The sequence below is a fragment of the Dermochelys coriacea genome, chromosome 3 (assembly GCF_009764565.3).
Source record: "Dermochelys coriacea isolate rDerCor1 chromosome 3, rDerCor1.pri.v4, whole genome shotgun sequence".
Classification (NCBI taxonomy): domain Eukaryota; kingdom Metazoa; phylum Chordata; order Testudines; family Dermochelyidae; genus Dermochelys; species Dermochelys coriacea.
The window spans coordinates 101,229,441-101,253,363 of record NC_050070.1 but is presented as its reverse complement, the minus strand read 5'-3'; the positions used below and the strand labels follow the sequence as shown (position 1 = coordinate 101,253,363).

The window sequence follows — 23,923 nt, the reverse complement described above, 5'->3', positions numbered from 1 at the left end:
CTGTCTTATGGATGGAAGAAATCACTGAAGAACCCCTTTTAGAGGAGGAAGAGAACCAACTGGTATTTCTTGGGTCCCAGTACTGCAAACACGTATGCATTCATGCAACTTTACTCACCTGAGTAGTCCAAATCAATGGGAATACTCATGAACATAAATTTAAGCATATATGAGTGTTTGCAGGATTGGTGGCACTTGATTGGAGTTTGTCTGACATACTGTATTAGTCTATTTTTAACTAAAGCCTATCCACATTAAAAATCAAATCACACACACACCCCTATTGGGTGAGTTGCTCTTCTACTCAGGGCAAATCAGACTTTAATATTCCACCTAACCTAGAGTAAACAGTAAGTAATTATTTTTAAAAGCAAATTTCAGAATAAAAATAATTATTTAAGTAGCTGTGGTCCCTAATGATATTTGACACATTGGCCCTGATCCTGCATCCAAGAGGATGGAGTCTCACTGACTTTAGCGAGGCTGTGCATGGATCAGAGGTCTATCTGTGCAGTAAGTGGCAAAATCAGAACCAAAAATGAGCATTGCTACTAGGACTGAAATATTAGTGAGAAAATAGTAGTATATCAAAAAAATCACATAGTATGCCTATAAATGCCTCTTTTTAGACAATAATGACCCTGAAATATGTCCTTTACATAACAGGTTTACAGTTTTTGGATTGAGGTGATTTGTTCACCATGAATTATACAGCAAATTGGACAAATTCCATGTTATTAAAGGAAAACAGTCCAAATTAAATCTACTCAATTTCATAAAATGAGCTAAGGTAGTTTCATATACATCTGTCCTCAGTCCTCCTACAATTTTGTGGATTCACAATTTACACTTTTTCCTATTTTTTAAAGTGTTCCTCTCCCCTGTTGCTGAGTGAATGACTTTCACAAACAATCTGAGTATACAGAGGGAAACAGTAAAACTGATTACACACAAACTGCTGTCAAATCCACAAATCTAACAACTGGATAACAAGAGAAAAAATGTTCTCTAATATCTTTGTTTGAGTAATCCATTGTTGTTTGTAATAATGGTTAGTAAAAAAAGTTTCAGACAGTGTAATTCTTAATTTGACACTGTTCCTTAAAGAATAATATAAAATTTGTTATACTTTAGGCTGATGCTTCTCAAACTTATTTGATCAGGCCCCCCTTCTTTGTGTCAGTAGTTGTTTACGCCTTGCTCTCCCACCCCAAAGTCCATATACCACCACACAGCTCTGAAGGCAGTGCCATGCCAGCAGCAGCAAAGAAGGGTGGCAATGTGAAAGTAATATTTGTCAATAACACTTTTCACAGAAGACTTAGCACCCCATTGCCACCCTTATTTCTGCACTGCTGCTGCACTCTAGGGCTGACAGACAGAGTTCCACTGCCTCCAGGTGATGGATTGTGGGGGTGGGGAGGAGAGAAGAGCCTGAGTCCAAGCTGCCTCCTGATGAGCAAAGGGTGGGGAAAGGGAGAAGAGGTGAGGGATTGGGTAGAGGAAGACAGTTCAAGTCCAGGTGGCGGGGCTTCGGCTGTCCCCTTTATCTCTGCCTCCCAGGTGTGCATAGCCCATCTGCATAAGCCCTAACCACGGGTGCTGACAGCCAGAGCGCTTTTTTTTTTTAAAGGAATACAGCTCACACCTCCCTTGACACATTCCTACGCCTCCCATGGGAGGCACGCCCAATAGTTTGAGAACTGCTCCTTTAGGCTAAATACTGCTTGCCTTATTTACTCCTGTTTGAAGTAATTTTGCCCATAGAAAAAGAGAATAATAGAAAAAAAATACCACCTTTGGGTTTGTAATTGGAAGAGAGATGAAATAGTTTGGCTGATCTTGCTTTTTCTTCTTTGTTTGATCGTTGTCTTCAGTCTTTCTAGTAGTTCTTTTTCTCCTCTTTTTAAAATACATTTCAAATGTACTAGTAACTGGGGGAAGAGGAGGAGAAGGCAAAACATTTATTTACAGATTAATAAAAAAACATACACAATAGGAAATACTACACCAATGTGAGTTGGTCTTAAGCCAGCAACATAAAGGTAAAAGGCACTATATCCCATTAAAAGGCCCCCATTCTTACTAAGTTTTCAAAAATAATATACTTATATAGCAGGGCTGGGCAAACTTTTTGGCCCAAGGGCCACATCTGGGTGGGGAAACTGCATGCAGGGCCATGAATGTAGGGCTGGGGCAGGGGGTTGGAGTACAGGAGGGGGTGGGAGAGGGGGTGCAGTGTGGAGGAAGGGGCTCAGGGCAGGGGTTTGGGTGGAGTGTGGGAGGGGCTCAGAGCAGGGGTTGGAGTGCAGGATGCAGCAGGGGGCTCAGAGCAGGGGGTTGGAATGCGGGAAGGGGTGGGGTGTGGCAGGGGGCTGAAGGTAGGGGTTCGAGGTGCAGGAGGCATATGGGGTGCAGCAGAGGGTTCAGGACAGGGGGTTGGGGTGCGGGCTCCGGCCCGGCACCACTTACCTGGAGAGGCTCCGGGGTGGCAACGGCATGCACTGGGACCAAGGCAAGCTCCCTGCCTGCCCGCCTGCCCTGGCCCCACGCCACTCCCGGAAGCGATCGGCACTATGTCCCTGCAGCCCCTGGGGGAGAGGGGAAAGAGGGCTCCAGGCGCTGCCGTTGCCTACGGGTACCTCCCCCGAAGCTCTCATTGGTCGCGGTTCCTTGCATGGGCCAACTATCAAATAAGAGCCTAAATGTTTGATCTACATATGTTTAAACCAGTTTTGTTTTGTTTTTTTAAATATACTTACTGCCAAATTCATCTCTAGTATCTGTACTGGCAAATGGCATTTCTGCCATCAAACTATCCATGGAGTCAGGAGGAGTTTGTGACCCTTTTCTTCTTTTTGTTCTTTTCTTTTTCTTTGGAATGATTTTTTTCCTCTGCACATTTTCCAGCCCATCTGGAATATATTTAAAATAACACATTTAGTCTTAGATTTCCAATTTGAGACTATATATATACAGTCTGTATTACTCTATCAGTAAGACCAAATTGCTCTTTCCCATTTTTTTCCTGCTTCAACATATCCGTAAATATGCTTAATCAAAGTTGGACCTCAATCCTGATCTTACATTACATTGGAGTAAAGGAGTGTATCGGTCCATTTAGCCACATATGCTGGCTCCATATCATCTTTTCCAGTCCTAAGGAAAGGCAGACAGATGTAGAAGGGGTCACTACAGGCATATCTAGACTGGGAAAATGAGTGATGCTCAAAAACATGTTTAACTTCTCTGTAAAAAATTAACATGTTTTTAAACATTACTTAGTACCTAGTGTTAACAAAGTCAATGAAGTTTAGAAACATGTGAGCTGGGCATAGTTAACAGGTTAAGTATCTCTCCATTGATCCTGGTCCTTCTTTTAAGACTGTGGAGCCATCATTAGGTGGAATTCTAAGGTGACAATGTCCTCCTGTGATGGAGTGTCCAACTCACACAAAGCCTGAAGGGGTAAATTAAACTATAGGCTGCACCTGGAGGAAAGCCAGGGTGTGCTAAGACCTAATTGCTGATCAACTCCAGCTGGGGGGGAGCTGGGCCATCCCAACAGAAAGGGGCTGTCAGGAAATAGTTTGCAGTTACTCCATGGGAAAGGGGAGGTATGTTTGGGAGTTACAGTGCCAAGCTGCTCCTTGGGAGGAGTATGTTTGGGCTGATAAAACGGGGGGGAGTCAGAATGTAGAGCTGAGAAATAGGAAGGAGTCCAGGGCAAGAGTACCATAATCTGGAATAAAGCAGGCTATTGTTACAGATGCTGGACTGGAACCTGGAGTAGAGGGTGGGCCTGCGTTTCCCTACCAGCCACAGGAGGACTGACATAGTCAGGGCAGAGAAGGGAATGCTGCCATTTTTGTATGGAGGGACTTTGATACCTTGGAGGGCTGAGTCATGAAGAAGGACCACCCTCAGTCCCAGAGAAAGAAAAAGACAACGGAGTGAGGAACCAACAGAGGGGGCATCAAACCTAGAATCATCTAATCCCCAAAGGAACCAGGAGGGGGTGCTCCAATGGTGAGTGGACCCATGATACCTCTCTAATATGACCCCATTGCACTGAAGGGTCTTTCTTCAGTCCACTGATCCAACCCCCTCACTCAAAAATAACTCGGGGGAGGAAGATTGCCTCTTTAAGCCACTGGGTAAAAATTCTTCTTTAAAATTCCCCCTTGTGAGTTTCTCTTGAATTCAGTGGGACTACTACTGTCAGTAAAGTTAAGCACATGAGCATCTGCAGCACTGGGGCCTTGGTATGTAACCCAATCCAAATGATTAGGCTGTACAAATGTACAAAAGGTTCATTACTCTTCTCAAATATGGAAAGCTGATTGGTGGGTAAGCCTTAATATTTAGTAACTGATATGTACCTTTGCAATCCACTTTTATATAAGAGAAATAGTGATTGGTTGGTTGGTTCTTCTCTCATTCAGGAAGAGAACAGTTAAAGGTTCCCAGTAATAGTGGCGTATCCTTACTAGTCACAACTGTAACTTTTTTGTTTTTTCCACACTCACAGGAAAGTAGTTATGTTTTGTTTGTATTTCAATATATTTGTGAGGTTTTGACTTATGTTCAAGAAAACTTTTTTTACTTTGAAATACAGAGCTGCCAAAGTTTTGGGCACTTCGCAGACACTTTATGCAAAATATTTAAGTAAATATGTTGCATATTTTAATTCATTTTCATATAACCATAAACTCTAGCTATAAGCAAAGTGGTTTTAGTGCTCATATACCTTGGCTGTCTGCTGTCCTGCTCATCTATAGGGCAACAACAAGGAAGGTTGCCCTACCATCATAGCTCAGCTCTGATCTGGGGTGATTTCTAGAGACAAGAGGGCGAAGTCAGTCTCCAAGGCCCATACTGAGTCTGTCAATTAGGGCAAAGTATGGTAGTGATGACTTTATGATACAGGAGCTGAAACTGACACTCACTAAACCCAAACATCCATTATTAGACATGAACAATCTTTAATACCTGCTGAGTTGGTTGGAGTCATACTTGTGACCTACAGGGACAAAAAGACTCTGAAGATCATTAACAATGTCATGAGGTATCTAATCCCCTGATAAGAGTTAACATTACATCTTCAGCAAGAGTTAAGTTTGTCTTCTAGAAAGGTAAGATTTTTTTTTAAAAATCAAATTCTTACTTTTTTGGAAGCAGAAGGCAAATAAAAAATTCTCAAAATATATATTTTTAAAATGATCTGATTTATAGCCAATCTCAAGACTTGAGGGGTCAGACTCGTTATCTTCGAATACAAATGGTTAGCAATATTGCAGGCAGGATCTTCCTCTCTGTGCACATACACACACCCAACACCACCCACACACTGCTCTGTTTTCTTCAAAAAAATGCCATAATATATGCCCCTACCCTGTTCTTAAAGAGAAAGCACTCCTTAACCAAAGTACAAAGACTAAAAAATAATAAAACAAATATACAACTTCACCTCAATGTGACTTGGAATATGAAATATTCATTTATTATAGGATCTGCACACTAACTTGCCTGTATTTTTTCCTGGGTGGGTCATAAACGAGAACTGAATCCATAGCCCTCCAATAGACACCATAGATGTCTACCACTTTCGCTATAGGAATGACTACCTGAGATATGCTGTTATCCTCTGTGACAGGCATCCCAGAGAGAGAGAGAGAGAACACACTTTTTAATAACTGGGTTACATAACTGTGAACTAGCAACTGTAGGTTGGGCATGAGGATTCTATTCCTGGCTCTATGAGTAGCATACGGTCTATAGGTTAAAGACATCATAGTGACTCCCCTGTTTGAGTAACCTGCAGTGACTAAACCTGGGATCGCCAATTCTAAAAACCTGAGCTTCTATCATTTGGGTTAAAAATCACTGTATATAGCAGTGAGGCAGCAACAGACTCCTAAGTCTCTCTGGTCTAGTGGCTAAAGCAGGATAAAGATCGACACTGCATAATTTGGCCCATTACATCTGAAAGGCAGCATCGCAAGATGGGTGAAACTTGGGACTGTTTGTACTAGCATTGTCTACCGTGCCTTATCCAACCTCTCTTATCTGTAAAATGGGTAAATGTTTGCCTCACCTGAGGTAGAGGTCAGAGGCCTGGGTTAATAAAAGTTAGGAAGTACACCGAAATATTAAGAATAGTCAGTAAAAGTGCTAAAATTAGAACCCATGGTGTCTTGTATAGCACCTTCCTCTATTAAATAATCTGTGGGGAAAGGGTTTCTTTCTGAAATGTCTGACATTTTCCTGTTTGTGCAGAAACATGTGACAGACTTTGAAAATGCATAAGTGTCACATGAAATACATGAGCTATGGCAAGTCTCTTTGAAGTTAACAGGTCATTCAAATATAATTAATAAGCAACAGGACAATTTAACATTTCCTAAAAATTGTCAATCACTACAGTATTTCCATCTACTAAGAGTTTTGAAAGCTGTAGATAGGGAGCCAGCATAAATCACAATTCACTTGTCTCCACTCAATATATTTTGATTTTCATTTAAGAGAGCTACGTTCAGTTTCTAAGCTTCTTTGTGAACTACAGGTGGCAGGATATCAAGCCAACAAGATAATGAAAGGGTCAGCCTAACCAATGATTTGTACAAAATGTTTTTTCTAAATTTAATAATTATGCAACATAAATTTATCCACAAGTCATCTTTCCCTATGTTTGCTTCAGACTTTCATTTTATTCTGACATTATACATATCCAATTATATCTTCTAAAAAATGTAAAGCTGAAAGCTTCTTTTGCATCTCTCAACAACAACTGTGCACAAAAGCAAGCATCCAGCAGTATTCCCCTAGGAAAACTCCACATTACAGTGGTGTTAGTGTACTGGAAAATAAACTTATGTCAGAATTGCAGTTTATCACAGGACACCTCATTACCACAGACAAGCACATTTTCAAAGCTCCACTGGTAACTAATGCAGATATTCCAAATCTAACCCCAGGGGAAAATTTGGCAGTAAACATCCACATTATGTTCTTGTGGCATGCAAAGCAACCACTGATTTGACAAATGTAGTGTAACAAACCTGATCTGTGTTGTTAAGACCCTGTAGACTGTTTCTTGGATACCTCATCCCTAGTGTTAGGGAAGATAAGACAACTGATTAAGTACTAATTGGCTTCACCATAAAGTGGGGGAGGGGAAATCACAAAGTAAACTGTGATCTGAGTACTGAGGCTACCCCGGAGCTGTTCCAGTTACTGAACTGGGTATTAAATGACTAAAAAGAAAAAGACCTGAAGAAGTGTCCTGGGTAAGCACAAAAGTTTGTCCCTCTCACCAACGGTTGTCCAATAAAAGATTACCTCACCCACCTCCTCTCTTTCAAAAGAAATAAGGTATTTAGGTGGGTTGCCTGCTCGCTTAGTGGACACTAAGAAGCAGAGATACAAAAGTTTTTCTGTGAGCACTCTTTGAACAGTATTCTACTTATTATTATTTATTTATTATTTAACTTAGACTGTGGTAAGTCCAGGGGCCAATCAAGCTGGGGTCCAATTGAACGAGGTGTACAAACCTATGCAAAATGATAATCCCTGCCCCAAGGAGATTACAATCTAAAGGACAAGACCTAACCAATGAAGGAAACAAACAAGCAGGTCAGAGTGTTGAAGAGGGAGATGGGCTAACAAAAATAACAGGATGTGTGTAATTCTTGGACAACTGAGACCAATAACTATATTTAATTTGAAATAGCGAAAGCTAACGGAATTCCCTTAAGGACGATCTATGAGGCTGGTGTATTTTTATTGGGTTTAGGAACTGGGTGGGTGTATGCATGTGACCTTTTTTTTTTTTCCTTATCCTTCACAAACTAAGAATATGTTTGGACTAGACTCCATTGTGATAGTAGATGTTTTAGTCTTACTTTATATTAAAGCAGGGGTCTCAAACTAAATTTACCTTAGGGCCAGTGCCAGTCCTCAAATCCTCCAAGCGGGCCAATGTCACTCATGCCGCCCAGAACCCGCCCCCCAAAACTCCGCCCCCCACGTGCCTAAGGCTCTGGGAGTTTGGGTTAGGGAGAGGTCTGGGGTAGGGGATTGGGGTGCGGGCTCTGGGAGGGAGTTTGGGTGCAGAAGAGGTGAGAGGTTGGGCTCTGGGAGGAAGTTTGGGGGGTGCAGGCTCTGGGAGGGAGTTGGGGGTATGGTGCTTACCTGGGGCTCCAAGGTGGGGCGGGTAGGGAGGTCTCTCTGCGCTGCTGCCCCCAGGCACTGCCCCCTCAGCATCCCATTGGCCGCAGGGGCGCTCAGGGCGGGGGCAGCGCACAGAGGCACAGCCCTGCCCTTGGGCCACAGGGAGAGGCCAGCAGCCACTGGAGGGAGCAGGCAGACACCTTTCACCTGTGCTGCGCTGCTGGGGCCGCTGGCAGGGGAGTGCCCAGGGGCAGCAGGTGGGTCAAGGGAGAGACCCAGCCCCAAAACTGCTGGAGCCCCGCAGGCCACACTGGGGAAGCTTCCAGGCTGCAGATGGACCGTAGGTCGGGAGTTTGAGACCCCTGTATTAAAGCATGTTGCATAAGGTTCCTGCACCAGATTTCTCATTTACAGATGTATAATCAAAAATTGTCTCCTTTATGTAACTAACTAGAAGAAATAATATGTTCTTGGTGGCTTTTTATAATCCTTTTATTTTCATTGCCTTTGTTTTCCTCTGCTTTTCATTTGTAAACCCTATATCTGAGATGCTAGATGATAAGACAATCTTACTCATGTGTAAATAACAAAGACAACTACATGTTACAGATGAAAGCCACTGTCAAGGTATACAGGCTTTGTTTAGTCTGACTTTAAACATGCTTCCACTCACTTCAATCCTTTAAAATGTGAATCCTACATAGAAGTCCACATTTCCATTTAAGCATCCAGAAGATAACTTGATTTGGGTTTCTTAGATCCCAGGCCTGCAATCGATGCCTATCACAAGCCCCACTGATTTGTGGGGCTCCATGTAAACACAGGGGTCTGTCCACATGGAGTCAGTGGCAGGACTGAGGGCAGTATGCATGTTGGCATTTGTTCAGTATGTTACTTCCTCCCTTTTCTCAGGCTTCTAAGAAAGCTGTGTATTGAAAAACAAATGCCACTCTGAAAAATTCTGCCTGTTTACAATAACAGATGGGCAGAGCAGAGGAACAACTAGTCTTGACAATGTCCCTCTTTCAGTCACTGAGTGATGGATGTGCAATTGGCCTAAGTTGGCAAGCACCAAGAGTGTGCCTAAATCCTATGGTATGAGTTCCAAGTAAACAACTCCCTCCTTTTTCATTCACTGAAATGAGTTCGTCATTACTCAAAGAAAATGTACTCTAAGCACTAAATCTAATGAAAGAGAAAAAGCTGTCTACTTTGTTTTAAAAGTCTTAAATTTAACAATAGTTTAAACTGACATCTTGCTAGTCTGATATTTATGTAATAGAGCATACAGTATGAATGAATGCCTTGACTATCAAAGGCTGTTAGAAGTTCAAAAAGAAAAGGAGTACTTGTGGCACCTTAGAGACTAACAAATTTATTTGAGCATAAGCTTTTATGAGCTTAAAGTATAAGCTTACTTCATCGGATGCATGCAGTGGAAAATACAGTAGGGAGATTTTATATACACAGAGAACGTGAAACAATGGGTTACCATACACACTGTAAGGAGAGTGATCAGGTAAGGTGAGCTATTACCAGCAGGAGAGGAAAAAAAACCTTTTGTAGTGATAATCAAGGTGGGCCATTTCCAGCAGTTGACAAGAACATGTGAGGAACAGTAGGGGGGAATTTTATTTTTTTTAAATTCACTTTAGTTACCTTAGCCAGATCTTTATAATTTTAATATGAAACTGCAATACTTCCTCATTTTTATTTACTCTAATGGATAACTGACTCTCTTTCAGTTACCAGAGTGAAACTTTTATTGGGGAAGTATCAGTAAAATGGTAGTCCACTGACAGACATTCATAGTTAAGGAGAAAGTGAAACTGATGGCTATTACTACTTTGAAAACGTGTGTGTGTGTATACACACAAACTACTTATTTGTGTGTGATAGCATTCCTCATAGGCGTGGGAACTAGGGAAGTTCGGGGGTGCTGCAGCAGGGTCCTGGTCCCATGCCTGGGAGTCCCGGCTGCTGGCCCCATGTCTCTGCTTCAGGCCCTGCACACAGCCCGGTCCTGCGTCTACACTTCTGGCCCCCAAAGCCCCCACCAGTCCTGTTCCTGAGGGTCCCAGCTGCCGGCCCCATGCTCCCCCCCCCCCCCCAGCTGTGGCCAGAGCGTTGGCCCCCTTACCCTGTCTGAGTCCCCCTTCTCCGAGAGACATGGCCTTGCTCCCGGCCCCAGCTCTGGGATTGGGGGATGCAGACGGGCTAAGTGGGCTGGCTTTCAGCATGCCCACTATTAAAAATGTTCCAGTGCCACTGGCATTCCTTTAAGTAGGCTGCAATTCTCTCATTCTCATTTTACCTCTCAACTGAAGTCTGATTATGATAGGTCAAAAGTTAGGGATGCAAATGGAACTACCTTCTTAAGCACAAATCACCTTTTTCATAACCTATTTGTGACTCAGCATGTTTCATCCAAATTTTCTAGTAAAAAAATGAGAGCATCTTTCAGTAGGGGAAAGCAGCATATCTGAATTTAAAATGGGAAAGAGTTAAGAGTTCTGATCCCTACTATCATCTAAAATACACTTTGTGATTAACAAAAAGAATATAAGAAGAGGGGGATAGCTCTTATCTATTTAAATATATCTTACTGCATTCCTCTTTCTCTCCCTTTCAAGGTGAGACCTGTCCCAAAATACCCTATAGTCCAGTGGGTTGGGCACCTTCCTGGGTGGATGGGAGAGAACAAAGCTCAAGTTCCTACTCAACTTCAGGCGGAAGCAGGAATTGAATTGTGGTCTCACATATCCTGGGTGAGTGCTCTCAACACTTGGGCAAAGGTAATGGGGGGGTGAGGGGAGGGGTTGCACCACTTCCTCCACTGGTGTTTCAAGTGGGGCCTGATCTGGTTGGTGTTCTCAAAAGCTGCCTACCAGATTGGGCACCAAGGTAAGACAGGCAGGGGAACACCTAGTTTAAGGATTCTGCCAAGACTTAGGCATGAGCTAGGTGCCCAAGTGTCAGGACGGAGGCACTTGTGTGAATGCTAACTAGCAGATTTTTAGCTGCCTTTTGAGACTTTACCAGTGGAAATTTCAGCACCTAAGGACTTTGGATGCCGTGTTTGGTGGCAGCTGAACAAGGATTTTGAGGATCTAAATAAGGGGTCTCAAACTCCCGGCCTGCGAGCCTCCCCCATGTGGCCTGTGGGGCTCCAGCAGTTTTGGGGCCGGGTCTCTCCCTTGGTCCCACCTGCTGCCACCGGGTGCCCGGCAGCACAGTGGAGCTGAGGGGCGTCTGCCTGCTTGCTCCAGTGGCTGCAGGCCCCTCCTTGCAGCCCAAGGAGGGGTGGGGCTGTGCCTCCATGCGCTGCCAGCACCCCTGCAGCCAATGGGACGCTGCAGGGGCAGTGCCTGGGGGCAGCAGCACGCTGCACCCTCAATCCCCTTCCAGAACCTGCACCCTCTCTCCTTATCCCACCAGCCCCCAAACTCCCTCCCAGAGCCCAACCTCTCACCCCTTCTACACCCAAACTCCCGCCCAGAGTCTGCACCCCAATCCCCTACCCCGACCTCCTCCCCACCCAAACTCCCTCCCAGAGCCTTAGCCAGGTGGGGGCTGGAGTTTTGTCGGGTGGGTTTGTGGGGTAGCATGAGTGACATGATTGGCCCGCTTGGAGGATTTGAGGACTGGCACTGGCCCTAAGGCAAACTGAGTTTGAGAACCCCTTGACCTAAATGCTTTTGTAGATCTAGCCCCTGGTGTTTAACTTTTCCCTTTCAAAGGAAAAGGAGGATGGAGGTGTATGTTAAAACTATACATAAGAGTTTAAGCATTTACAATTGGATATGATTGTCTCTAACTATGGTTGCTGTCCACACATTATTAACTATTACTGTTAAACTGCAAAAGCTAGGAGTATTTTGATTTGGCTATAAGACAGAGGGGGGCAAAGAACAAGGAGTCCTTGTGGCACCTCAGAGACTACAAATTTATTTGGGCATAAGCTTTAGTGGGCGTTAGGCAACACCCATTTTTTTCATGGTGTGTGTGTGTGTGTGTGTGTATATCTTCCTACTGTATTTTCTACTGCATGCATCCCATGAAGTGGGTTTTAGCCCATGAAAGCTTATCCCCAAATAAATTTGTTAGTCTCTAAGGTGCCACAAGGACTCCTTGTTCTTTTTGCTGATACAGACTAACACAGCTACCACTCTGAAATCTGTCACCAAGAAAGGCAGAGGGTCTCCATTGTTGTTCTGCAACTAGCTGGTAACACTACTTTTGCCGTGTACCTAGGACCCTAGCTATGCCTCTTTATAATTAGTACAGATTATCTTCCTTTCTCTCAGGTTGCCTGTGTGTAAGAATATACCAAAGTTCATTGCCCCACGTTGATGCTGCCACTCTGTGCAAATGTCCTCTGCACACCCTGTCCTTTACTAAGATACTATAGGAGGGGATACCTGCTCTGATTTTCCTAGACTGGTCTGAAACCCTGGCTGCCTGAGTTGGTAGATGTTGATGCACCTAAAATATCTCAAAAAGAAAAGGAGTACTTGTGGCACCTTAGAGACTAACTAAGGTGCCACAAGTACTCCTTTTCTTTTTGCGAATACAGACTAACACGGCTGCTACTCTGAAACCTAAATTATCTCAAACAACTTGATATTAAAAGCTGCTATGTGGACACAACCCTGAATGTTTTAGTCAGTTAAATGAGTCATACGCTAACTACAAAAACAGGGCTGTACTTATACCGCCTATGCAACCTTAGTCTCTTCCTACCCTCAAAGACAGGAAGGAGAGTGGATGCTGCTCCGCATATTGCACTTTCTCCCTCCCTCCCTCTTTACAGGGAGGATGGTGTTGTGTTTATGGCTCGGAACTGGGCCTCAGGGGAGGTGGGCTCACTCGTTGCTCTGTCATCGCCTTCTGGAATTACCTCACCTCACTTAAATCTCTTGTCAGTTCCCCATCTGCAAACAGAGGGCTAAACGTTTCTTTGGCTCTTGCCTATTTACAGCGTGAGCTCCTTGGAGGGGAGACTATTACTACAGCGCCGACCACGGGGGCGGCGTCTGTGCGTGCTATCAACAGCACAGCTCGGGCACAAGGACTCGGCAGCGCCTTGACGCCTCCCTTCCCTCGGCGCAGCTGGGGAAGGGGGTTTGCGGCTGCGCGCACGATACAGACCCATGTTATCTGGGACTGGCTGCAGGGGGGCCTGGGCCGGGACTCGGGAGAGCAGGGCGGCACCGCTAGCGGTGGCGTGGCTGGAGCCAGCACGGCAGCGCTGGGGGGGGGGCCACACGCCCGCGTAGCACCAGCGGGGGGGGGGGGGACAGGCGATGCCGGGGGGGGGGCGCGGCGGCCGGCTGGCTGGCCGCGGGGTGGGGCTGGTGCCTGCACTCGGCGGGCCGGGCTCGCAGCGGCGGGGTCTGGCCCCGCACTCGGCAGAATGGGCCGCAGAGCAGGGGCCGGAGCTGGGGCGAGACCGGGCCGGGGGGGGGTTAGAGCCTGGCTGCGCGCGGGACCCACCCCCGGGAAGCTCTGAGGCCCGGGCCGCCCGGCCGCCTTCTCACCATGTTCCAGGGACTGGCCGGCTCTGGGGGGCGGGTCCCCGGCGGCTGCCCCCGGCCCCTGCGCCTCCTCCGCGGCGGGTGAGGGCGGCGCGACGCCCCCGCACTGCGCCATGGAGCGCCCCGAGCCCAGCAGCCAAGCGACCGCCGCTGCCCGCCGCTCCCCCCAGCCAGCCGGTGGCGCCCTAGGCCCCGGGGCGGGGAGCTCGGCAGCCGCCGCCAATAGCCGGGCGTGAGGGAATGGGAGAGTCGCCAGCAGCCTCCGCATGACTGGAGGGGGTGGGTGGGGGCGAGAGTCGTTCCAGTGCGACGGGACGGGACGGGACGGGACGGGGGCCAAATTCAGTCACCGCGCCCCGGGGCGAGCGCGCTTGGGAGAGAGGAGGGAATGTGGCTCCCGGGGACTACGGCTCCCAGCGTGCAGCGCTTCGGGAGGCCGGGAGCGCCGTCCGCGCGCGTGTCGCACGGGGATCGGGTGCTCTCTGGTTCGGAGAAATACGTGCCTGGCTCTGGCTCGCGCGCTGGGAGGGGCTGATCCCGCGGAGGGAGCCCGGGGCGGAGGCCTGCCTCTGGCTGCGGCTGGCGGTGGCAGCTCGGGGCCGCTCAGCCCCAGGCCTTAAGGGGCGGGGTCCTCCAGCTCCGGGCGCGCGGGCAGAGTTTGGGCATCGCCAGCGCAGTGTGAGCTGGGCTGCTGGCTCTGCGCTTGTGGCTTTCAGGGGGAGGCTGTTACCCGAGCGCACAGAGGCCAGTGCCCGTGGCACCCATGCGCTCCAAGCGCCAGGGGGCTGGAGTCCTGTCCCGGGGCGGGGGTGAGCTCTGCCAGGGACCCCACTGAGTGGCTGGCTCCTGTCCCGCAGGGCTGGTCCAAATTCCTGCTCCGGGCAGCGCGACCCGCCCGGCGCGTAGGTTTGGCCTGGCCGCCCCTCCATCCGTAAATAAAGTGTCAGGTTGCACAAAGAGTGTTTCGTTTTTGTTCAGTTTCTCTGCGTGTTTGCTGTGAACTTCAGCTCGTGGCCTCGCGCAAACGTCCTTATGAAAATTTCGGTTTGTACAATGGCGATTTGCAGCTTCAGCTAAACAATTTTTTCTAGAGCATAAATGTACTACCGCGAGTGCAACAATCAGACAGAAAAGGAGTACTTGTGGCACCGTAGAGACTAACACATTTATTTGAGTCTTTAAGGTGCCACAAGTACTCCTTTTCTTTTTTGCCAGTACAGACTGACACGGCTGCTACTCTGAAACCTGTTACAATCAGACAGGTGGACATTTAATGCGTTTCATAGTAGCTGTAGAAGTACCACCATATATATTTAGGAGAACTAATACTGGATCTTACAGCTGCCCTCTGGGAATTATGTTTGGGTTTCAAACTAACCTCTAGGAAGGGCCTGGGCTTCAGCTCCAACAGGAACGTTTGCGCTGCTATTTTTAGCTTTGTAGTGCACCCAAGTCAGTTAACACAGACTCTGAAACTTGCTGTCGCAGGGTGTGTGGGGGTTGTTTTTTTTTATTGCAGTGCAGATATACCCTTTATGGATACTAGGCAGGGGCTTGGACTAAGCAAGTCAGCCCTGGGATTTTCATGACCATTTAAGTTTAGACTGCAGCAAGCCCTTTGTTAAGATTTTGGTGGCACAGACTTCATTAAAATAAGCCCAGCTTAACCTCGGAAAGGAGCAGTTGGGATGGAGAAAAGTCAACCCCACAGTCAACTCCCACAAAGTGAAAGTATGAGTTAAATTGTCAAGAAAAAGTTAGAACAAAGATGGCCACAGATGTGGTTTTTTTCTGATGGAATGAAGAACAAAGCAAAACTGACACTCTGGATTGGGGTGGGCAAACTTTTTGCCTGAGGGCCACATTGGGGTTGCAAAACTGTATGGAGGGCTGGTTAGACAAGACTGTGTCTTCCCAAACAGCCTGGCCTCTGCCCCCTATCCTCCCCCTCCCACTTCCTGCCTCCTGACTGCTCCCATCAGAACCCCTGACCCATCCAACCCCCTGTGCTCCTTGAGCGCCTCCGCCCAGGACTCCACCCCCTATCCAACCCCACCCTGTCCCTTGACTGCCCTGACCCCTATCCACACCCCTGCCCCCGATAGACCCCATGGGACTCCTACACCTATCCAACCCCCCCGTTCCCTGTCCCCTGACACACACCCCCAAACCTCTGCCCCATCCAACCTCCTCCTGCTCCCTGTCCCCTGACTGCCTCCTGGAACCCCTGCCCCTTATCCAACCTCTCCCTGTCCCCTCACTGCCCTCACCCCGACCCCACCCCCTATCCAACCCCCCCGCTCCCTGTCCCCTGACTGCCTCCCGGGACCCCCTCTCCCTCATCCAGCCCCCTTACCCCATTACTATGCTGCTGGGAGCGGCGGGCCAGAGCGCTGGTGGCACGGCACGCTGAGGGGCTAGCCTCCCTGGCCAGGAGCTCAGGGGCCGGGCAGGACGGTCCTGCGGGCCGGATGTGGCCTGTGGGCTGTAGTTTGCCCATCTCTGTTCTGGATAGTAATAAGTTGCATACTAGGGAAAGAAAGGAAAAATTTAGGTCACAAACCTACAGAAACTGGAAAATAGAAGGGAGAGAAAAAAAGCCTGTTACAAAAATAATTTAAAGTTAATATGACAACTAGGAAAGTCAGTAATGCTATGGCAGAGTTCCTTAAACCAATACAAAAAGAAAAAAAAACTGCTTCTGATGGAAGTGTACGTACTTCTTGGAGAGAATATTTAATTAGCAGCTGATTAGCATGAATTTTCATATACTCAAAGATATTTAATAGATTCCATGGCCAGAAGGTTTCAGAGTAGCAGCCATGTTAGTCTGTATTCACAAAAAGAAAAGGAGTACCCGTGGCACCTTAGAGACTAACAAATTTATTTGAGCATAAGCTTTCGTGAGCTACAGCTCACTTCATCGGATGCATTCAGTGGAATCCATGAAGTGAGATGTAGCTCACGAAAGCTTATGCTCAAATAAATTTGTTAGTCTCTAAGGTGCCACAAGTACTCGTTTTCTTTAGGCCAGAAGGGACTCTGCAGGGTCAGTACTGGATCCCTTACTAGTCAACATTTTCATTAATGATTTGAATAATGGAATGGAGAACATTCTTATAAAATTTGTGGGTGACACCAAGCTGGGAGCAGTTGCAAGGAATTCGGAGAACAGGATTTAGAATTCAAAATGACCTTGACAAATTGGTCTGAATTCAACAAAATGAAATTCAGTAAAGACAAGTGCAAAGTACTTCACTTAGGAAGGAAAAAATCAAATGCAGCACTACAAAATGGGGAGTATGTAACTGTCTAGGTGGTAGTATTGCTGAAAAAAATCTGGAAGTTACAGTGGATCACAAATTGAGTCAACATTAATGTGATGAAGTCACAAAAAAGGCTAATATCATGCTGAGGAATATTAACAGACGTGTTGTATGTAAGACCCGGGAGGTAATTGTTCCACTCTACTCAGTGCTGTTGAGGCCTCAGTTGGAGTACTCTGTCCAATTCTCTGCACCACACTTGAGGAAAGATGTGGACAAATGGGAGAGAGTCCAGAGGAGAGTAATCAAAATGATAAAAAGTTTAGAAAACCTGAGGAAAGGTTAAAAAAAACTAAGCATGTTTATTCTTGGGAAAAGAGGACCGAGGAGGGCTGTTATAAAGAGGGCCTTGATCCATTGTTCTCCATGTCCATCGAAGGTAGGACAAATAGTAATGGGCTTAATCTGCAGCAAGGGAGATTCAGGTTAGATATTAGGGGAAAACTTTAACTATAAGGATAGTTCATATCTGGAATAGGTTTCCAAAGGAGGTTGAGGAATCCAAATCACTGGAGAATTTTAAAAACAGGTTGGATAAACACCTGTCAGGGATGGTCTAGGTTTACTTGGTCCTGTATTAGCGCTGGGGGTTGGACTTCATGACTTTTCAAGGTCCCTTCCAGCCCTACATTTCTATGATCATATGATTCTGTGATTGTGATCATCTAGTCTGACCTCCTGTGTAACAGGTTGTAGAATTTCTCCAAAATAAGTCCTAGATCATATCTTTTAAAAAAACATCCAATCTTGATTTAACAATTGCCACGATGGAGAATCCACCATAATCCTTGGTAAATTATTTCAATGGTTAAATTACCCTCACTGTTAAAAATGTATGTCTTATTTCCAGTCTAAATCAGTCTAGTTTCAGCCTCCAGCCATTGGATCATGTGATACCTTTCTCTGGTGGCTGAGAACCCATTACTAAATATATGTTCCCTGTGTAGATACTTATAGAATATAATAATTTTAAAATCACTGTGTAAAGTATTCTCTGTGGAGGGATTCAGTACTTTCATGATCTATTGATCTCAGAGAGAGACAACTTACATTACAGTAAGCATACAGAGCAGGAAGAAACTAATGGAAAATTCATTGACCTATCTAGAGTCATACAGAGGAGAAATCCAGTCCAGAAAATACGGCAATGAATAAGTTAGAAGTCTGCCATATGCTAAAGAATGGGTTTGATGAGAAAATGCCAACTATAGATAATAGGAGGCAGGTGGGAGGGGGAACACACATACATATGGTTTAAAGAAAGATGGCTACACTTCAAAAGCAGCAAATGGGCAGTTTTGTAACCTTACCTAGTCTCAAAAATGGCCGTTGCAAGTGCTCTAACAAATTCTATTGTCAGTTGATAAAAGTAACTGATACTTTAACCGATAATATTTCCCATGTAACATGTTTCCTTACCAGAATACATATAACAAAAATAATGTGTCAGAGTTAAAGTTGTGCTTTGACTGAAAAATGCATTTCTTTGTACTAGAGAAGAATAATGTAGCTTGTTTATTATGTGGACAATATAAGAATTGTAGATTTCTTAATAAGTATTTTCTTGCTTTTATGTTCTTTGGTTTTGTATGTGATGGATAGCATTGTTAGCTAAGAACAATTTATATAACTATCTAGTTTTTTTAAATGAAGGGTGTTGTTTTGTTTGGATAATTGTACTTCTACCCAGGCCTTTTTCAGATGTATAATCTCTTTAGAGACATTTTAATTTGTTTGACATCCTTTTCACACACAATGTACAGTACTATGTACGTTAAAGGCAACAGATGTCTAATTTATGCTTCAAAAATACAGGATTTGGACGCCACTACAGGATCTTGCAGTGTTCTGAAAAATATGAGTACAAAGCAGGAAACTATTTTAAATGATTTAGAGAACTACATTTTTGTCTCTCTTGCTCTTGCCAAAAAAATCTTGTCTTTAAGCAAAAAGATTCACTTTCCAGAGAGCACTGACAAATCTAGTCTGCAAAGCTGGGGTGTCATGGAACAGTTAAGTGTGGTAGAAAACTCTTGATACATTTTGGGACATGACACATTCTATACCGAAGGAAAAGTGTGTGCCTAATTTTTTTTTAAAAATGGTCTTTTTGGATCAAAGGGTGGGGAATTTGGATTTGATTGCTCCAGATTGTTGTGCAGTTTTATCTACTTTGATTTTCTGACCCAAATAGAGTTTTAAGAAAAATACAAGACTATAAAGTGTTTTATGTAGGAGAGAGAACCCATATGAGAGAATCCAGACTTAGCTGTTAGAAAACCATTTTAATTTAAACTTTGTGAATATTACCAGCATGATGTGGCAGTCAAGCAGCTATTTCCTTTCCAGCTGAGGGGGACAGATCCTGCATTCCGTGTACAAGAAACACTTTAAGTGACTTCATTGGGAGTCTTAGTAAGGAATGCAGCACAGAGCCCAAAATTCAGTTATACCAGATGGGAGGGGGAAGTACATAGTTACTGACTAGTCAAACATTTGTTAGTCTAAACTAATTGACAGAAATCTGGCTTCTTTAGAACCTCAGCTTCTCAACTTCAGTTTTCCCTGTCTGTTGTGCTTCTTGCTTTCTCCTCCTTTCCTACGTTAGCCTCTTCCTCCCCACCCCCCAGAAAACCTGGTTACTGAACTAACATGATATTATTATTTATTAGGACTATCAAGTGATTAAAAAAATTAATCTCGATAATTGCATGATTTAAAAAATTAATCACGATTAATCGCACTGTTAAACAATAATAGAATACCTTTTATTTAAATATTTTTGATGTTTTCTACATTTTCAAATCTATTGATTTCAATTACAACACAGAATACAAAGTGTACAGTGCTCACTTTATATTTATTTTTATTACAAATATTTGCACTATAAAAACAAAAGAAATAGTATTTTTCAATTCACCTAATTGATTAATACAATACAAGTACTGCAGTGCAATATCTTTCTCATGAAAGTTGAACTTACAAATACAGAATTATGTATAAAAAATAACTACATTCAAAAATAATACAATGTAAAACTTTAGAGCCTACAAGTCCACGCAGTCCTTCTTCAGCCAATCGCTCAGACAAACAAGTTTCTTTACATTTGCAGAAGATAATGCTGCTCACTTCTTGTTTACAATGCCACCTGAAAGTGAGAACAGGAGTTCTCATGGCACTGTTGTAGTCAGTGTCGCAAAATATATGCATACCAGATGCGCTAAAGATTCATGTGTCCCTTCATGCTTCGACCACCATTCCAGAGGACATACATCCATGCTGATGATGGGTTCTGCTCAGCAGTGAAAGTAAGCAGGTATGCTGTACCAGTAAGCTATTTATAGCCGCTATGGTGTACCGGAAAGACACTGTACCGCCCTCAGCCCCTCCACAGAGCTACCTCTCAAGAGAACAGGGCTGAGGAACAGGGGGAACTGGGAGCGTTACGGCAGCCAGAGGAGCTGCCGGTGTTCTGCTCCTTTTCCCTCTGTCCCTCCCAGCAGGGAAAGGAGCAGAACCCCAGCCCCACACCCTGCCCTTCCAGGCACTGAGCAGACCCAGCTCTGTGGAAGGGCAGGGGGCAGGACTGGGAGTTCTGCTCTTTGCTGCTGGGAGGGGCAGTGGAGAAAGGAGCAGAACCTCCAGCCCCACCGCCTACACTTCTGCATCTCCTCCAACTCCATACATTTTCATCATCTGAGTCAGATGCCACAATAGAAAGTTGATTTTCTTTTTTGGTGATTCGGGTTCTGGGGCAGCGGGGCTTGGGTGGGCTCAGACTTTGGTCCCCCCTTGTGGGATTGTGTAGTAATTTTTATTATCAGAAGGGGGTTGTGGTACAATGAAATTTGAGAACCCCTGGCCTAGGGGATCTTAAATTTGCTGCATAAAGGCTGGGAGGAATAGGATGCAAGTACCATCAAAATGACCCAGTATATTATCCATCTAAGGGAATGCCTTAAAAGGCTGAGTATATTTTGCTAGGGAAAACCTAGGGAAGGTGCAACAAACACAAGAACAAGCCTATAACCAAGGGGCCCATCTGCGTATTTTCTAACCAGGAGACTGAATCCTAGTATTATCATTAGATGAATCTAAATTAATGTTGGCAGAGTTCTTTTGAAGTAACTAGACAAGTAAGATTAGTAGGTCATGAAATACGGTTACCAGGAGGAAGAAAAGAGACCATAATCTATCTTGTGAATCTTCTTAAGCCATGGAAAATGTCGGAAGTTTGCTGATAATTCCTTTCCCTGCAAGCCCCAAATTAGGACCTCACATCCACATTTGCTAGGGGTGACACTTGTGAGGGTAGGTACCACACTCTCTTAGACAAAGAGCACAACTCCCCCAAATGACTGAGAGATTCGCTCATCTGTTCTTCTCGATACTCAGAAAAACTCACTTAAGTCCACTGCTACCTGGAAACAACATCTGGACAAAAAAGTTAGGGAGAATCCCTAACTCCTATTTTGGGACATAGTGTGGAACATAGTATGGGAAGAAGTACAGGCAATGGTAAAAATGGGATTTTAGAAGAGTCCAAAAGTGAGTGGAGGAGCCCTATATTTCTGGTCCCCAAATCTGATAGTGGGATTCATTTTTCTATCCATTTCTGTAAAGTTAACACCAATTCAAAATTTGATGCTTATCGAATGCCACGGATAGATGAGCATAGATACGTTAGTATCATCAATCTCACAAAGGGACATTGGCAGATCCCCTAATCCTCTCATTGTGAGAGAAGGGCACCTTTTTGACCCCCATTTGGGCACTTTAAATTAAAGGCCATGCCATACCATTTGAACTAGGAACTACATGGGGCCACAGCAACTTTCAACAGCTCATGAATAAAGTTCTCAGCCCCCAAGATCAATATGCCATTGCCTACTTGGATGATATCCTCATCTATAGCTCCACATGGGAAGATCACTTACAACATATGAAGAGAGTATTAGGATTACTACAAGAAGCCAGTCTAACGGTGAACCTAACAAAATGTAAGTTAGCAATCATGTAGGTGACCTATCTAGGATATCATGTAAGAGATGAACTCTTGAAGCCAGTCATCAACAAAGCGCAGGCTTTAACCATATGTCCAGTCCCCCAGTCAAAAAGGCAAGTGAAGCACTCCTTGAGCCTGGCTAGATATTACTGGAGATTTGTTCTTAACTTCCCTTCAATCGTGGCTCCTCTAACAGACCTTATAAAAGGCAGCAATTCCAGGAAGATCCGACGGGATACAAACTGTGAGAATTAACACTTTGACAATACATCTTTGTCAGGCGTTCGTCCTTTTCAATCCCAACTTTTCCCATGATGATTTATATTGCATATGGACGCCTCAAATGTCTGCCTAGGTACTGTGCTTTCTCAGCATGCGAGGAGCACCCTGTTCTACATTTAAGTGGAAAATTGTTTCCCAGGGAGAGTGCCTATTTGATTACTGAGAAAGAGGCACTGGCAATTAAATGGTCCATAGTGTCTCTCAGATACTACCTGCTCTGCAATTGCTTCTCGTTGATCATCGATCCTGCTCCCTTATGTAAGTGGAATATCATGAAGGACATAAACCCCTGTGTGATGCAGGGGTACCTGGCATTCCAATCATATAGGTCCAAAGTACAATATCACTGGGGGAAAGGTCATGCCAATGCTGATTTTTTTTTTCTTTCCCTAAGGGAAATTGGAGATATGGACACACACAACCAGGAATCCATTACCATCTTGAAGGGTGGGGTACATGATGGGGCACACCCGCATTCCAATCAGGAGAAGGCTAATGAGCTCCTCTGAGCTCAAACACTACCAAATAGGCACAACTGTAGAGCCTGGTACAGCTGGCGGAAGCAAGCTTAAAAGGGAGAAGCTTGTCACAGGAAAAGGCAGCAACCTGCTGGAAAGTGACTGTGCTTCAGAAATAGCTGACTGGCTACAGAGCAACTGAGAGGGAGACCGATGACAAGTCTCTGCACCCACAGGGCAAACCAGAACTTTATAAGGAAACTTGTGCATTGGATGCCACCGCTTAAACAAGAGACCACACAGCAGAAAACCCAGAATGGCTGGAATAAAGTTCCCAAGCAGGAAAGAGAATGCCAATCTAGCAGAGAAAGGTATAACATGATCCAATGGCTGGAAGTTGAAGCTAGACAAATTCACACTGGAAATAACCCTAACCCTATTAGGTTCAAGCTGTTGGGACAGGAAAGCAACAAGGGACAATGTTAACCTCTGTGCATGCAACAATGTTAATAGGGAAATGCCCTGCGCAATTTCAGCTGGATAGCGGGACCTATTCTTTGGCAGGAATATTCTAATAATGTACAACAAGAGCATAGTACAGCCCAGAGCAAAATGTGACTTCAAAGTAACCAACCCCCAAAATAATACAATACCAACTGAAGCTTGTGGTGGTGGATGGTAAGCACTACAGACTCCTACTGGGGAAAGTGCCATATAAACCAAGGATCTGACCAGCATGCAGCATCACAATTTTATAGCTGCGATGCAAGGAGCAAAAGGAGAGTCCCACAAATAATGGAGCCAATATTGAAAGCATAGAGATGATGAGTGCATCAAAGGAAAGCGGCAACTGGAAGTAGAGCCGACCGTGGAACCTGTGTGCTTACCATGAAGTAAAATTCCCAGAGTATTTACTATGCAATCCACAAGGAGCTCAAAAGTTTGCAGAGCAGGCATATCATGGCTCCCGTAGAGGGCAGTACATCCCGGATAAGCAGCATAGTGGTGGTAAAGAGGTCATCAGGCAAATTACTCATCTGCAAAGACCCAAAGCCACTGAACGAGTATTTGAAAAATGCCACTATCCACTGCCCACAACTGATGACATCTTATCAGAAATTTCCAAAGCCAGAATCTTTATGG

The 23,923-nt window shown here is 45.0% G+C and overlaps 1 protein-coding gene across 9 annotated transcripts in view; it reads right to left on the bottom strand.

Moving 5' to 3' along the window:
• The window catches only part of AKAP7 (A-kinase anchoring protein 7), a 148,438-nt gene extending 134,358 nt beyond the window's left edge, over positions 1-14,080 (bottom strand). For 3 of the 9 annotated variants that reach the window (XR_005292145.2, XM_038396895.2, XM_043510974.1), the window contains exons 1-3: positions 13,713-14,073; positions 2,763-2,915; positions 1,798-1,934 (exon numbers count right to left, since the gene is read on the bottom strand). Coding sequence is in view for 8 of the 9 variants with exons in the window: in XM_038396895.2 (XP_038252823.1) it covers positions 1,798-1,934; positions 2,763-2,915; positions 13,713-13,977 (555 nt within the window). In the remaining variant the exon portion in view is untranslated. Of the gene's footprint in view, positions 1-1,797; positions 1,935-2,762; positions 2,916-4,750; positions 4,840-4,992; positions 5,030-13,712 lie in introns of those variants that run through there. The other 6 variants (XM_038396894.2, XM_043510972.1, XM_038396897.2 and 3 more) reach the window with 5 other exon arrangements.
• Positions 14,081-23,923: the final 9,843 nt, after the last annotated feature.